The sequence below is a fragment of the Schistocerca cancellata genome, chromosome 5, assembly GCF_023864275.1.
Source record: "Schistocerca cancellata isolate TAMUIC-IGC-003103 chromosome 5, iqSchCanc2.1, whole genome shotgun sequence".
Taxonomy (NCBI): Eukaryota; Metazoa; Arthropoda; class Insecta; order Orthoptera; family Acrididae; genus Schistocerca; species Schistocerca cancellata.
Genome location: NC_064630.1, coordinates 440,283,792 through 440,298,133, shown reverse-complemented (window position 1 = coordinate 440,298,133; position 14,342 = coordinate 440,283,792). Strand labels below are relative to the sequence as shown.

The following is a 14,342-nucleotide window of genomic DNA, read 5'->3' as shown; positions in this document are numbered from 1 at the left end:
GTGGGTGCTTTCACACGTGGCTCTGCCTTTGATTGTGTACACCTTCCGGGTTACAGGACTGGAGTAGGTGGTGGTGGGAGGGTGCATGGGACAGGTTTTACACCGGGGGCGGTTACAAGGGTAGGAGCCAGAGGGTAGGGAAGGTGGTTTGGGGATTTCATAGGGATGAACCAAGAGGTTACGAAGGTTAGGTGGACGGCGGAAAGACACTCTTGGTGGAGTGGGGAGGATTTCATGAAGGATGGATCTCATTTCAGGGCAGGATTTGAGGAAGTTGTATCCCTGCTGGAGAGCCACATTCAGAATCTGATCCAGTCCCGGAAAGTATCCTGTCACAAGTGGGGCACTTTTGTGGTTCTTCTGTGGGAGGTTCTGGGTTTGAGAGGATGAGGAAGTGGCTCTGGTTATTTGCTTCTGTACCAGGTCGGGAGGGTAGTTGCGGGATGCGAAAGCTGTTGTCAGGTTGTTGGTGTAATGCCTCAGGGATTCCGGACTGGAGCAGATTCGTTTGCCACGAAGACCTAGGCTGTAGGGAAGGGACCGTTTGATGTGGAATGGGTGGCAGCTGTCGTAATGGAGGTACTGTTGCTTGTTAGTGGGTTTGATGTGGACGGACGTGTGAAGCTGCCCATTGGACAGGTGAAGGTCAACATCAAGGAAAGTGGCATGGGATTTGGAGTAGGACCAGGTGAATCTGATGGAACCAAAGGAGTTGAGGTTGGAGAGGAAATTCTGGAGTTCTTCTTCACTGTGAATCCAGATCATGAAGATGTCATCAATAAATCTGTACCAAACTTTGGGTTGGCAGGCCTGGGTAACCAAGAAGGCTTCCTCTAAGCGACCCATGAATAGGTTGGCGTACGAGGGGGCCATCCTGGTACCCATGGCTGTTCCCTTTAATTGTTGGTATGTCTGGTTTTCAAAAGTGAAGAAGTTGTGGGTCAGGATGAAGCTGGCTAAGGTAATGAGGAAAGAGGTTTTAGGTAGGGTGGCAGGTGATCGGCGTGAAAGGAAGTGCTCCATCGCAGCGAGGCCCTGGACGTGCGGGATATTTGTGTATAAGGAAGTGGCATCAATGGTTACAAGGATGGTTTCTGGGGGTAACGGACTGGGTAAGGATTCCAGGCGTTCGAGAAAGTGGTTGGTGTCTTTGATGAAGGATGGGAGACTGCATGTAATGGGTTGAAGGTGTTGATCCACGTAGGCAGAGATACGTTCTGTGGGGGCTTGGTAACCAGCTACAATGGGGCGGCCGGGATGATTGGGTTTGTGAATTTTAGGGAGAAGGTAGAAGGTAGGGGTGCGGGGTGTCGGTGGGGTCAGGAGGTTGATGGAGTCAGGTGAAAGGTTTTGTAGGGGGCCTAAGGATCTGAGGATTCCTTGAAGCTCTGCCTGGACCTCAGGAATGGGATTACCTTGGCAAACTTTGTATGTGGTGTTGTCTGAAAGCTGACGCAGTCCCTCAGCCACGTACTCCCGACGATCAAGTACCACGGTCGTGGAACCCTTGTCCGCCGGAAGAATGACGATGGACCGGTCAGCCTTCAGATCACGGATAGCCTGGGCTTCAGCAGTGGTGATGTTGGGAATAGGATTAAGGTTTTTTAAGAAGGATTGAGAGGCAAGGCTGGAAGTCAGAAATTCCTGGAAGGTTTGGAGAGGGTGATTTTGAGGAAGAGGAGGTGGGTCCCGCTGTGACGGAGGACGGAACTGTTCCAGGCAGGGTTCAATTTGGATAGTGTCTCGGGGAGTTGGATCATTAGGGGTAGGATTAGGATCATTTTTCTTCGTGGCAAAGTGATACTTCCAGCAGAGAGGAAGGAATCCTTACCCAGTCCGTTACCCCCAGAAACCATCCTTGTAACCATTGATGCCACTTCCTTATACACAAATATCCCGCACGTCCAGGGCCTCGCTGCGATGGAGCACTTCCTTTCACGCCGATCACCTGCCACCCTACCTAAAACCTCTTTCCTCGTTACCTTAGCCAGCTTCATCCTGACCCACAACTTCTTCACTTTTGAAAACCAGACATACCAACAATTAAAGGGAACAGCCATGGGTACCAGGATGGCCCCCTCGTACGCCAACCTATTCATGGGTCGCTTAGAGGAAGCCTTCTTGGTTACCCAGGCCTGCCAACCCAAAGTTTGGTACAGATTTATTGATGACATCTTCATGATCTGGATTCACAGTGAAGAAGAACTCCAGAATTTCCTCTCCAACCTCAACTCCTTTGGTTCCATCAGATTCACCTGGTCCTACTCCAAATCCCATGCCACTTTCCTTGATGTTGACCTTCACCTGTCCAATGGGCAGCTTCACACGTCCGTCCACATCAAACCCACCAACAAGCAACAGTACCTCCATTACGACAGCTGCCACCCATTCCACATCAAACGGTCCCTTCCCTACAGCCTAGGTCTTCGTGGCAAACGAATCTGCTCCAGTCCGGAATCCCTGAGGCATTACACCAACAACCTGACAACAGCTTTCGCATCCCGCAACTACCCTCCCGACCTGGTACAGAAGCAAATAACCAGAGCCACTTCCTCATCCTCTCAAACCCAGAACCTCCCACAGAAGAACCACAAAAGTGCCCCACTTGTGACAGGATACTTTCCGGGACTGGATCAGATTCTGAATGTGGCTCTCCAGCAGGGATACAACTTCCTCAAATCCTGCCCTGAAATGAGATCCATCCTTCATGAAATCCTCCCCACTCCACCAAGAGTGTCTTTCCGCCGTCCACCTAACCTTCGTAACCTCTTGGTTCATCCCTATGAAATCCCCAAACCACCTTCCCTACCCTCTGGCTCCTACCCTTGTAACCGCCCCCGGTGTAAAACCTGTCCCATGCACCCTCCCACCACCACCTACTCCAGTCCTGTAACCCGGAAGGTGTACACAATCAAAGGCAGAGCCACGTGTGAAAGCACCCACGTGATCTACCAACTGACCTGCCTACACTGTGATGCATTCTATGTGGGAATGACCAGCAACAAACTGTCCATTCGCATGAATGGACACAGGCAGACAGTGTTTGTTGGTAATGAGGATCACCCTGTGGCTAAACATGCCTTGGTGCACGGCCAGCACATCTTGGCACAGTGTTACACCGTCCGGGTTATCTGGATACTTCCCACTAACACCAACCTGTCAGAACTCCGGAGATGGGAACTTGCCCTTCAGCATATCCTCTCTTCTCGCTATCCGCCAGGCCTCAATCTCCGCTAATTTCTAATTTCAATCTGCCGCCGCTCATACCTCACCTGTCTTTCAACATCATCTTTGCCTCTGTACTTCCGTCCCGACTGACCTCTCTGCCCAAACTCTTTGCCTTTACAAATGTCTGCTTGTGTCTGTGTAGGTGTGGATGGATATGTGTGTGTGTGCGAGTGTATACCTGTCCTTTTTTCCCCCTAAGGTAAGTCTTTCCGCTCCCGGGATTGGAATGACTCCTTACCCTCTCCCTCAAAACCCATATCCTTTTGTCTTTCCTTCTCCTTCCCTCTTTCCTGACGAGGCAACCGTTGGTTGCGAAAGCTTGGATTTTGTGTGTATGTTTGTGTTTGTTTGTGTGTCTGTCGACCTGCCAGCACTTTCATTTGGTAAGTCACATCATCTTTGTTTCTAAAAACAATTGATGTATACATAACATAATAATGTAATATACATAGCGGCATTACTACGAAGAACAATATCCAGTGGGGACGAACTCCGATGCAGAGGCGCTGAGTCGAGCAGGTCGAGCCGCGAGCTGTATTACTGCGTGAGCTGAGACCGCAGTGACACCTGAGTCGCTTTGCTCGACGCTCTGGCTAGAGTCGAGACGGTGGGGCGAGCGTTGAGCGGGCGAGTTCCGAGGGAGGGGGTAGCGGTGAACTCATCCGCTCCGAGACAAATAGTTCGTTCCCTTGCGAGCGGGTTTTTGCAAGTAGTTCCTATGTTATCCGCTAGGTGGCTCTTTGTCCTGTTGCTCGCATCAACTGCCCAGAGGGCAGGACGTGCGACTGAAACGATCGCCGACAGAGTGCGATGCGAAGTTACACTGCACCAGACACTGCGCGGCAGACGACGCACAGAGACGCCACGGCATATGTGAAATACAAAATCCAATGGGGCACTGCACAATGCAGGCAGCCAAGGTAGAAGCAGGGCAGAGGCTGGCGCTGGCTGTGTTGTGTGGCGTGCAGTGTGCTCTGACCAGCAGAGGCGCTGCTGATATGATCCATCTCTCTCTCTCTCTCTCTCTCTCTCTCTCTCTGCCGTGGGAAACGTTTGGAGCTACCGTTCTTTTTTTCTGAATCACTGATTGTTCACTCCTTTGAAAGATTGAACTCTATGAATTAGTTCAAGAGCGGATCCCCCATCTCTAGTTCATATACCATCATTCGACCTCTCGTGCAATGCTGTGGCCACATCTTAAACAGACACCGGATCAACTGCTTTCCTCCTCCTGCCACATTGCACTTCAAAAGAACCTGTCTTTTCAAATTGTGTAATCTTTCTCCAGCTCCTCAGCATATTTTGGAACTGGTGCCTTTCTTTGTCACAGTGACTGTCCAGAATGTCTGCAGGGCTACTGGCTTTCCCAACAGCATGCTATCCTTCATGGAGACAGCCATGTTGGGTGTCTCAGGCACAAACTGAGGAAGAACACTGTGCCACATTTCTATTGGTATACATATTCTGACACTTAAAGTGCCAACTATTGCTAAATTTTCATTAATCATCCCCCCCCCCCCCTTACAAAGTTATGATTTTCTTTGCATCAATAACATACTGTTAAAATTTTCCATTTTCAGGCTTCATAATATGGTAAATTACTCTTCACTGCTGTAGTCATTGATCAATAAAATATTAGTGAAGAACTGCTAGGAAATGTAAGATAATAAATATGTTGTAACTAATGAACTCCCCCCATGAACCATGGACCTTGCCGTTGGTGGGGAGGCTTGTGTGCCTCAACGATACAGATAGCCGTACCGTAGGTGCAACCACAACGGAGGGTTATCTGTTGAGAGGCCAGACAAACGTGTGGTTCCTGAAGAGGGGCAGCAGCCTTTTCAGTAGTTGCAGGGGCAACAGTCTGGATGATTGACTGATCTGGCCTTGTAACACTAACCAAAATGGCCTTGTTGTTCTGGTACTGCGAACGGCTGAAAGCAAGGGGAAACTACAGCCGTAATTTTTCCCGAGGACATGCAGCTTTACTGTATGATTAAATGATGATGGCGTCCTCTTGGGTAAAATATTCCGGAGGTAAAATAGTCCCCCATTCGGATCTCCGGGCGGGGACTACTCAAGAGGGCCTCATTATCAGGAGAAAGAAAACTGGCGTTCTACGGATCGGAGCGTGGAATGTCAGATCCCTTAATCGGGCAGGTAGGTTAGAAAATTTCAAAAGGGAAATGGATAGGTTAAAGTTAGATATAGTGGGAATTAGTGAAGTTCGGTGGCAGGAGGAACAAGACTTTTGGTCAGGTGAATACAGGGTTATAAATACAAAAGCAAATAGGGGTAATGAAGGAGTAGGTTTAATAATGAATAAAAAAAATAGGAGTGCGGGTAAGCTACTACAAACAGCATAGTGAACGCATTATTGTGGCCAAGATAGACACAAAGCCCACGCCTACTACAGTAGTACAAGTTTATATGCCAACTAGCTCTGCAGTTGACGAAGAAATTGATGAAATGTATGATGAGATAAAAGAAATTATTCAGGTAGTGAAGGGAGACGAAAATTTAATAGTCATGGGTGACTGGAATTCGTCAGTAGGAAAAGGGAGAGAATGAAACATAGTAGGTGAATATGGATTGGGGCTAAGAAATTAAAGAGGAAGCCGTCTGGTAGAATTTTGCGCAGAGCATAACTTAATCATAGCTAACACTTGGTTCAAGAATCGTGAAAGAAGGTTGTATACATGGAAGAACACGGGAGATTCTAAAAGGTATCAGATAGACTATATAATGGTAAGACAGAGATTTAGGAACGAGGTTTTAAATTGTAAGACATTTCCAGGGGCAGATGTGGACTCTGACCACAATCTATTGGTTATGAACTGTAGATTAAAACTGAAGAAACTGCAAAAAGGTGGGAATTTATGGAGATGGGACCTGGATAAACTGAAAGAACCAGAGGTTGTACAGAGTTTCAGGGAGAGCATAAGGGAACAATTGACAGGAATGGGGGAAAGAAATACAGTAGAAGAAGAATGGGTAGCTCTGAGGGATGAAGTAGTGAAGGCAGCAGAGGATCAAGTAGGTAAAAAGACGAGGGCTAGTAGAAATTCTTGGGTAACAGAAGAAATATTGAATTTAATTGATGAAAGGAGAAAATATAAAAATGCAGTAAATGAAGGAGGCAAAAAGGAATACAAACATCTCAAAAATGAGATCGACAGGAAGTGCAAAATGGCTAAGCAGGCATGGCTAGAGGACAAATGTAATGATGTAGAGCGTTATCTCACTAGGGGTAAAATAGATACTGCTTACAGGAAAATTAAAGAGACCTTTGGAGAAAGGAGAACCACTTGTATGAATATAAAGAGCTCAGATGGAAACCCAGTTCTAAGCAAAGAAGGGAAAACAGAAAGGTGGAAGGAGTATATAGAGGGTCTATACAAGGGCGATGTTCTTGAGGACAATATTATGGAAATGGAAGAGGATGTAGATGAGGATGAAATGGGAGATATGATACTGCGTGAAGAGTTTGACAGAGCACTGAAAGACCTGAGTCGAAACAAGGCCCCCGGAGTAGACAACATTCCATTAGAACTACTGACAGCCTTGGGAGAGCCAGTCATGACAAAACTCTACCATCTGGTGAGCAAGATGTATGAGACAGGCGAAGTTCCCTCAGACTTCAAGAAGAATATAATAATTCCAATCCCAAAGAAAGCAGGTGTTGACAGATGTGAAAATTACCGAACTATCAGCTTAATAAGTCACAGCTCCAAAATACTAACGCGAATTCTTTACAGACGAATGGAGAAACTGATAGAAGCCAATCTCGGGGAAGATCAGTTTGGATTCCGTAGCAATGTTAGAACACATGAGGCAATACTGACCCTACGACTTATCTTAGAAGAAAGATTAAGGAAAGGCAAACCTACGTTTCTAGCATTTGTAGACTTAGAGAAAGCTTTTGACAATGTTGATTGGAATACTCTCTTTCAAATTCTGAAGGTGGCAGGGGTAAAATACAGGGAGCGAAAGGCTATTTACAATTTGTACAGAAACCAGGTGGCAGTTATAAGAGTCGAGAGGCATGAAAGGGAAGCAGTGGTTGGGAAGGGAGTGAGATAGGGTTGTAGCCTATCCCCGATGTTGTTCAATCTGTATATTGAGCAAGCAATAAAGGAAACAAAAGAAAAGTTCGGAGTAGGTATTAAAATCCATGGAGAAGAAATAAAAACTTTGAGGTTCGCCGATGATATTGTAATTCTGTCAGAGACAGCAAAGGACTTGGAAGAGCAGCTGAACGGAATGGACAGTGTCTTGAAACGAGGGTATAAGATGAACATCAACAAAAGCAAAACGAGGAGAATGGAATGTAGTCTAATTAAGTCGGGTGATGCTGAGGGAATTAGATTAGGAAATGAGACACTTTTAAAGTAGAAAAGGAGTTTTGCTATTTGGGGAGCAAAATAACTGATGATGGTCGAAGTAGAGAGGATATAAAATGTAGACTGGCGATGGCAAGGAAAACGTTTCTGAAGAAGAAAAATTTATTAACATCGAGTATAGATTTAAGTGTCAGGAAGTCGTTTCTGAAAGTATTTGTATGGAGTGTAGCCATGTATGGAAGTGAAACGTGGACGATAAATAGTTTAGACAAGAAGAGAATAGAAGCTTTTGAAATGTGGTGTTACAGAAGAATGCTGAAGATTAGATGGGTAGATCACATAACTAATGTGGAGGTATTGAATAGGATTGGCGAGAAGAGGAATTTGTGGCACAACTTGACTAGAAGAAGGGATCGGTTGGTAGGACATGTTCTGAGACATTGAGGGATCACCAATTTAGTATTGGAGGGCAGCGTGGAGGGTAAAAATCGTAGAGGGAGACCAAGAGATGAATACACTAAGCAGATTCAGAAGGATGTAGGCTGCAGTAGGTACTGGGCGATGAAGAAGCTTGCACAGGATAGAGTAGCATGGAGAGCTGCATCAAACCAGTCTCAAGACTGAAGACCGCAACAACAACAATGAAACTTTGTGCCAGATCTGGACCTCAAATCTGGATTTCCTGCAAATCTGAGTTCAATTTCCGGTCTGGCACAAATTATCATTAGTTGCAACATATTAATATATTTATTGATGGTATTGTATCTTTGACAGTGCCACCGAGAATCTAATTTATATTCTCAAAACAGAAGAAAAAACGTGCTTGTAAAAATCAGTTAATACATTTATGATATGTTTCTCTTACTGTGGTACTCTGTTAGCTTGAGTAGTAACAACTGTTTTCATGGAAAATGTTAATGGAAGTTGCAGTCTCTTTACAAATTTATTTTACAGCCCCCTTTTCCACCAATTTCCATCTTGCATGTTTTACAGAATCAAAAACATCAAATACCCAATTGACTGCTGTACTAGAAATATCATTTTTTAAATGCAGAAGAAATTTGTAGAAGCTCTTCCTCTTTTGCCAGAGTAAATATTTTGTGGGCAATGTGTTTAACAGTTATAAAACATGACACCAAAGAATCAGAAAATTGACTAGGTATTGTAAGTTATCAGATACCACCAGATCAGTAAACCAACCTGAGACCTTGCCATTCACAGGCAACGCTTATATAGATTGAGCTATTCAAGCACAACTAATGACCCACCTTTTATTGCAGTAGTACTAGCCCCAGAAGCTGTGCAGCAGAATTTCCGTGACATTTGGAGATTAGGAAAAAGGTACTAGCGGAAGTATGGGTGTGAGTTTTGCATCGTGTGTAGATAGCTCAGTCTGTAGGAGCATTGCCCACAAAAGGCAAAGTTCCCGGTTCTGAGCCCCAGTTCACAATGCTATTTTAATATGCCAGGAACTTTCAGTGCAAACTCCAATGCAAAGTGAAAGAATCAATCTGTATTCGTTCAATTATTAACTCTTGAGCTTTTTGTAATGTGAGTGGTCGCACGGTTCACTTGGTACACATGTAAAGAATAGCTATCTTTATGGTACCAAGGGAAACATATATGAGCAAAATCACAATTTAATCTTAAACAATAGAAAATGTTGGATGGAATATTAACAAAATTATGAAAATGTTACATTGTTACTCACCATATAGCGGAGATGCTGAGTTACAGATATGCACATCAGAATGACCGTCAAACAAGTAAGCTTTCAGCCAAAAAGGCCTTCATTGGAATTAGACAAAACAAACACACACACGCACACACACACACACACACACACACACACACACACACACACACACATAAACGCGCTCTCTCTCTCTCTCTCTCTCTCTCTCTCTCTCTCTGGCTGCTGCGGCCAGTCCGCCTTGGCAGCCAGAGATGGTGTGTTTGCACCTGTGTGTGTGTGTGTGTGTGTGTGTGTGTGTGTGTGTGGCTGTGGCTGTGGTTGTGACTGTGTGTTTTGTCTACTTCCAGTGAAGGCCTTTTTGGCCAAAAGTTTATTGTTTTACAGTCTTTTTGTTTTGCCTGTGTGCAACTTGGCATCTCCACTATAGGATGACTAGCAACTGCTGATTTGGATGTATGACAACACAACTTAATACTGTGATATCTAAAGCAATAATGAAGGAATAGGTACCAACTTGCAATTGTAAAACAACAGTGGAACAATAAAAAACATGTTATTTTTGATTGGCACACTTTGTACAAAGGTGTGCTTGCTTGAGGGTTAAAGAGGATGCTGTCCAATTAAAAAAACCTCACATTATGTATTAAGTATTGAGACACAGCACACTCATTTAATGGTGTGGTAAATACTGATTTGTTGAAGAATTACATAGTGCATAACTTCATTTAATTGTTGTTTATGCCTGAATTGTTACTAAAATTGCAAAACACATCTTACAGGGACCATTCTTGGACGCAAATTATGCAACATCAACTCCTTTGTCGCGGCCTGCACCAGTGTTGGACTCCTCTGCTTCACTGACTGCTGGTTTGGCTGGTCAGTCTGCTGGTTCTGTACCGCCAGGGTCACAGACTTCTTCAGCTGGAACATCCAGTTTGCGCCGTATGCGCAAGAAGGAGCTACTGCGTCAATACTGGACCCAAGAGCGCAATCTGGATGAACCTGGAGGTGGTGGTCCTGAGCCAGGACCAGAACCTGGTCCTCCTGCCAATCCACCACAGCGTGCTGTTATTTCCATACCAAAAGCTGTTGCATCCATGACATCAATTCCTACACGTGAAGACTATAAGGCAGTTGTCGATGCTGCTGCGAATATGGAGCGCAAACGGCGTGGCGGGAAGGGCACGGGAACACCATTGCAAGGCCCATACGATGACATCAGTATTGGACCAGGTGCCGACCGTCGCGGTATAGCCCTTTCTGCTCCTGCCGTTCGACGTCGTGGTCGTCCTCCAAAAGCGCCACCACCTGCGCTTGCTGCAATAGCCCCTGTTCAGCCACCCACTCTGCGGATAAAAATAGGATCTGCAGGGAATGCCGGGGTTGTTTCTGCGGCTACAGCGGCTGGTTCTGACGGTGAGGAGAAACGACTTCGCATACGCCCACCAAAGAAGAGGTTAGCACCAACTAACAATGCAGCACCTTCTGTAGAGGAGCTCAAACGAGAAAGCATGAAGTTCCGACGACGCATTATGCAGGACTTCGATCAAGAAGAGAAGAAGGAAGGCAAGAGGCGACGACAGCAACAGTCACAGCAACCACTTGCCGTTCATGAGGTCCATTTGGTGCCTCAAGAAGATGAGGTAGCACCCAAGATTGTGATTCGTATAAAAAATCAACGCACGACAGATGTAACACCATTGTTACCACAGTTAGAATCGCGCAATCCTGGTGATGTGCCACAGTCAGTACCTGTAGATCTTACTGAACCTCCAGCAGATGCAAGTGTCCCTTCTGTAGAGGGAGATTTGACCAAAACAGTGGAACGAACAGTTCAACCTCCATCTGCTGCCCCAGCAACAGCCCCCGACCCTCCCGCTCCTCCAGATGTTCGGACGTCTAAAGTGAGTCCCATAAGGTTAAAGCTAGCGCGTTGTCAAGAAGGTTATGTGATGAAAAGTGCACCAGTAACTTTAACAGAAAATAGTGAGGGTGGGACTGGCTGTGAAGTAAGGTGATGAACACTTACACCCGGCCCAGGCAATGGACCATGTACGCGGGCACGTGCATTGGCCACTTTCAGCATCTGAAGATTTCCTCCTCCTTTTTTATTGTTACAAAAGTGTGAGGGAGAATGGTCAGCTGGTACATACCAATAGATGGAATATTGATGTAAGGATTTAAAGAAAAGTCTTCTACAAATTCTCTTCTTTAATAAACTCATTACTTTAATCATTGAGTTGTGCAGCACAACTTTTGTTTCAACTGTGTATTCCTTTCACACTGTATTTATGGAAATGAAATTTCAGATGCTGAATCTGGTATGCAGTTTGTTTATCTTTCAAACAGTTGTGTGCAAGAACAACATACATCTAGACTGCACTTTGCCTGTGTGTCGGTGTGTAGAGTTACATGCGTAGTATTTATTGTTAATGACTTTGTTAAATATACTTTTTTTACTTTTTAACGTTGGATGTGGCAGCAAGGGACAGGTGTGATAGCTGTGGACCTCTATCACTTAGTTTGACCCACCGGAGGTGAAAGCTGCCGCGGACTAAATGGACGGCATTTTAACAGCTTTCCAGTCCAGTAGTGTTTTGCCAAGTGTTTTAAATTAATCTAAAATCAGAGTTTCCCTTTTGTTTTATTTCTCATGTTGTTGGTATATAAAAAGAATGTGTGATGAGCTATTTAAACTCTTTTTAGATTGTCTTGTATATTTGCACAGTGTATAGTCAGCTTTAGTACAGGAAGCAGTTAGTGTACAAAAGTCAATTACTGATTTAAGACTTGATTAATATTTTTGTACATATAAGTGTTGAAATGTATTATAGCAGTTTATTTGTAAGTTCATATTTTATTTGAAGTATATGGTTTGCAGAAATTGTTAAAGAATTATTTTTTTTATTTTATGTACCTTTAAATTGCTTTTTATAAAAGTTTACAGTAAACACATTTTCAATCACAAGTTTAATAAGTGAACTGAACAAACTCTCTTTAAAGGGTTGTGACCTGTGCATTGCCGCCGTATCATCATACTAGAAAAAGATGTAAGAACAGTGTTGGAACCTAATTATTCGTAGGATGCAAATGCATGTAATGTAGTTTAAAATGCATCTCACTTTGCTGATCTAAAAGTTGCCATTTTTTTATCTGAAACTGTGTACCTGTTTCTAGAGTCAAGTGAGAACTTAAGTGTTGTACTCAATTTTTACATAAAGAATGAAATAGTAGAGCTCTTTAACAGCAAAAGTGCCACGTATTTGCTGCTATTATATAAAGTGTTTTTATTCAGGATTGTTGTAAAAGACAACATTTTTAGCTCCTGTGATGGCTTCTAAAAATATATCTTGGCCAAATGGCTGAGATTCAGATTTTAGAAGGTAAAAAGTGTTAACGAGGTCATGCAGATATCTTTTGGATTTGTGTATGTACCTCATTCTGCAATAATATAATATTTTGTTGTTTTGTGTGTACAATCAAGGTGCTTAGAATTCAAATCTGATATCAAAAAGAATTCAGAGGTATTTTTAAAAATTAATACGTCTCTAATGATTCGGGTGCAATACATGATTTTTGTTTGTTAAAACAAATTAAGTATTACAGATGTGAAAGCATTTTACTAGACCATACTCTCAATCTTAATTGAAATAGTGCAACCCCAGCAGTATACTGACTTTTTGTATTTTATTTATATTTGCGAATATGGTGTAATATCCAGTCATTAATTTATAACAGTGAGTTTATAGTAGCATTAATCTCTTGAACTCAAAGAATCACACAGTTGTTACTGGGAGAAACTTTTCCATTGAAGCACAAGGCACATATTTTCTATTTTATGACAAAAATCTACTTCCGTACTCTATCTCTTTGTGCACTGTAGTAATATTATATTTTGAGAGTCCGATACGTGTTTAACATTTGCATGATTTTTAGGCTGTTGATCTGCTCTTTTGTTCTAAACCATTGTAAAAGTTAGCCGATATTCCTTTTTCCTTCCAATATTGTGTATAGGTTTTGTGATTGAGATACAGTGTACAAACCATAATTGTTTTGTACAGAGAATATTTGTTTTAATTATTTTTCTCATAATTATAAATAAAGGTATATGTTGTTGTAAATAATGTACAAGTGATGCTGGTCCTGTAAGATATGGTGTTGTAATGTGCACATAGTTGCAATGTGAAATACAAATCTTTTTTTAGAATGAGAAAACGAATGGTATGCATATTTAATATGTTGTCACCACCCTTTTTAAAATGAACTCAACCTGCCATCATTGGTTTTGTGTTTTGCTGTGCAATATTACTAAATAAAATATTCTCTGTGCCAGAGATTAAAAGGCAGTCATTAAAGGCTGTGCATTCAGTGAACAATAGTGAAAGGTAATAAAGTCTCACTTTCTGAAAGATAAATTTATATCTCATCACATTAAAATATATGTACCTGCCTCATCATAAGTATCATGTATGTTTCTTGGTTTTATTACTTGTCATCCATATTCTGCAGCATCTCTTAGATGTACTATAAGAAACTGACACTCGAGATTCATCACATATGAAGAACATTCATCAGGATTCAGTTTACCTCATCAGAATCACATTAATGACTGCTATAAATGAAGTGAATCTGTGATCTGTAGTATGTAGGTGTTCACTAGCCTTTTACTATAGCATTTATTAAACATAGTTATATAAATTTGTACTTTGACAGTGGTGTTGCGCTACCATTACACTGTATAATTCAGAAACTCTTGCAACAGAACACTGAATAAATATCTGAATTATAATGAAACTTCCCTACCTCACAGTTTTTGTTGTTTATTCGTGAGTTGCTCTCGGAAACAAATTAGTAGCTAACTTGTTTCTTTGAAGCTTGAAAATAAGTGATTTGAGTCTCATTATGATGATCATCTATATTTTTATTTGCCCTTTTAATGAGGGAGGTATAATAATGGAAACTTACTTACCAATTCTTTTCTCTTTTTTTTTTACTATAGTGTGCATGCTAATGATGTTTTTGACTTCGTCACATGGCTGGTGTAGCAAGAATAAGTTATTAAACACTTTTTGTTA

At 42.8% G+C, this 14,342-nt stretch overlaps 1 protein-coding gene across 1 annotated transcript in view; it reads left to right on the top strand.

Moving 5' to 3' along the window:
• The window catches only part of LOC126187296 (PHD finger protein rhinoceros), a 246,764-nt gene extending 233,082 nt beyond the window's left edge, over positions 1-13,682 (top strand). Inside the window, exon 19 of the mRNA XM_049928284.1 lies at positions 10,047-13,682. Coding sequence (XP_049784241.1) covers positions 10,047-11,285 — 1,239 coding nt within the window. The 3' untranslated portion in view covers positions 11,286-13,682. The remainder of the gene's footprint in view (positions 1-10,046) is intronic.
• Positions 13,683-14,342: the final 660 nt, after the last annotated feature.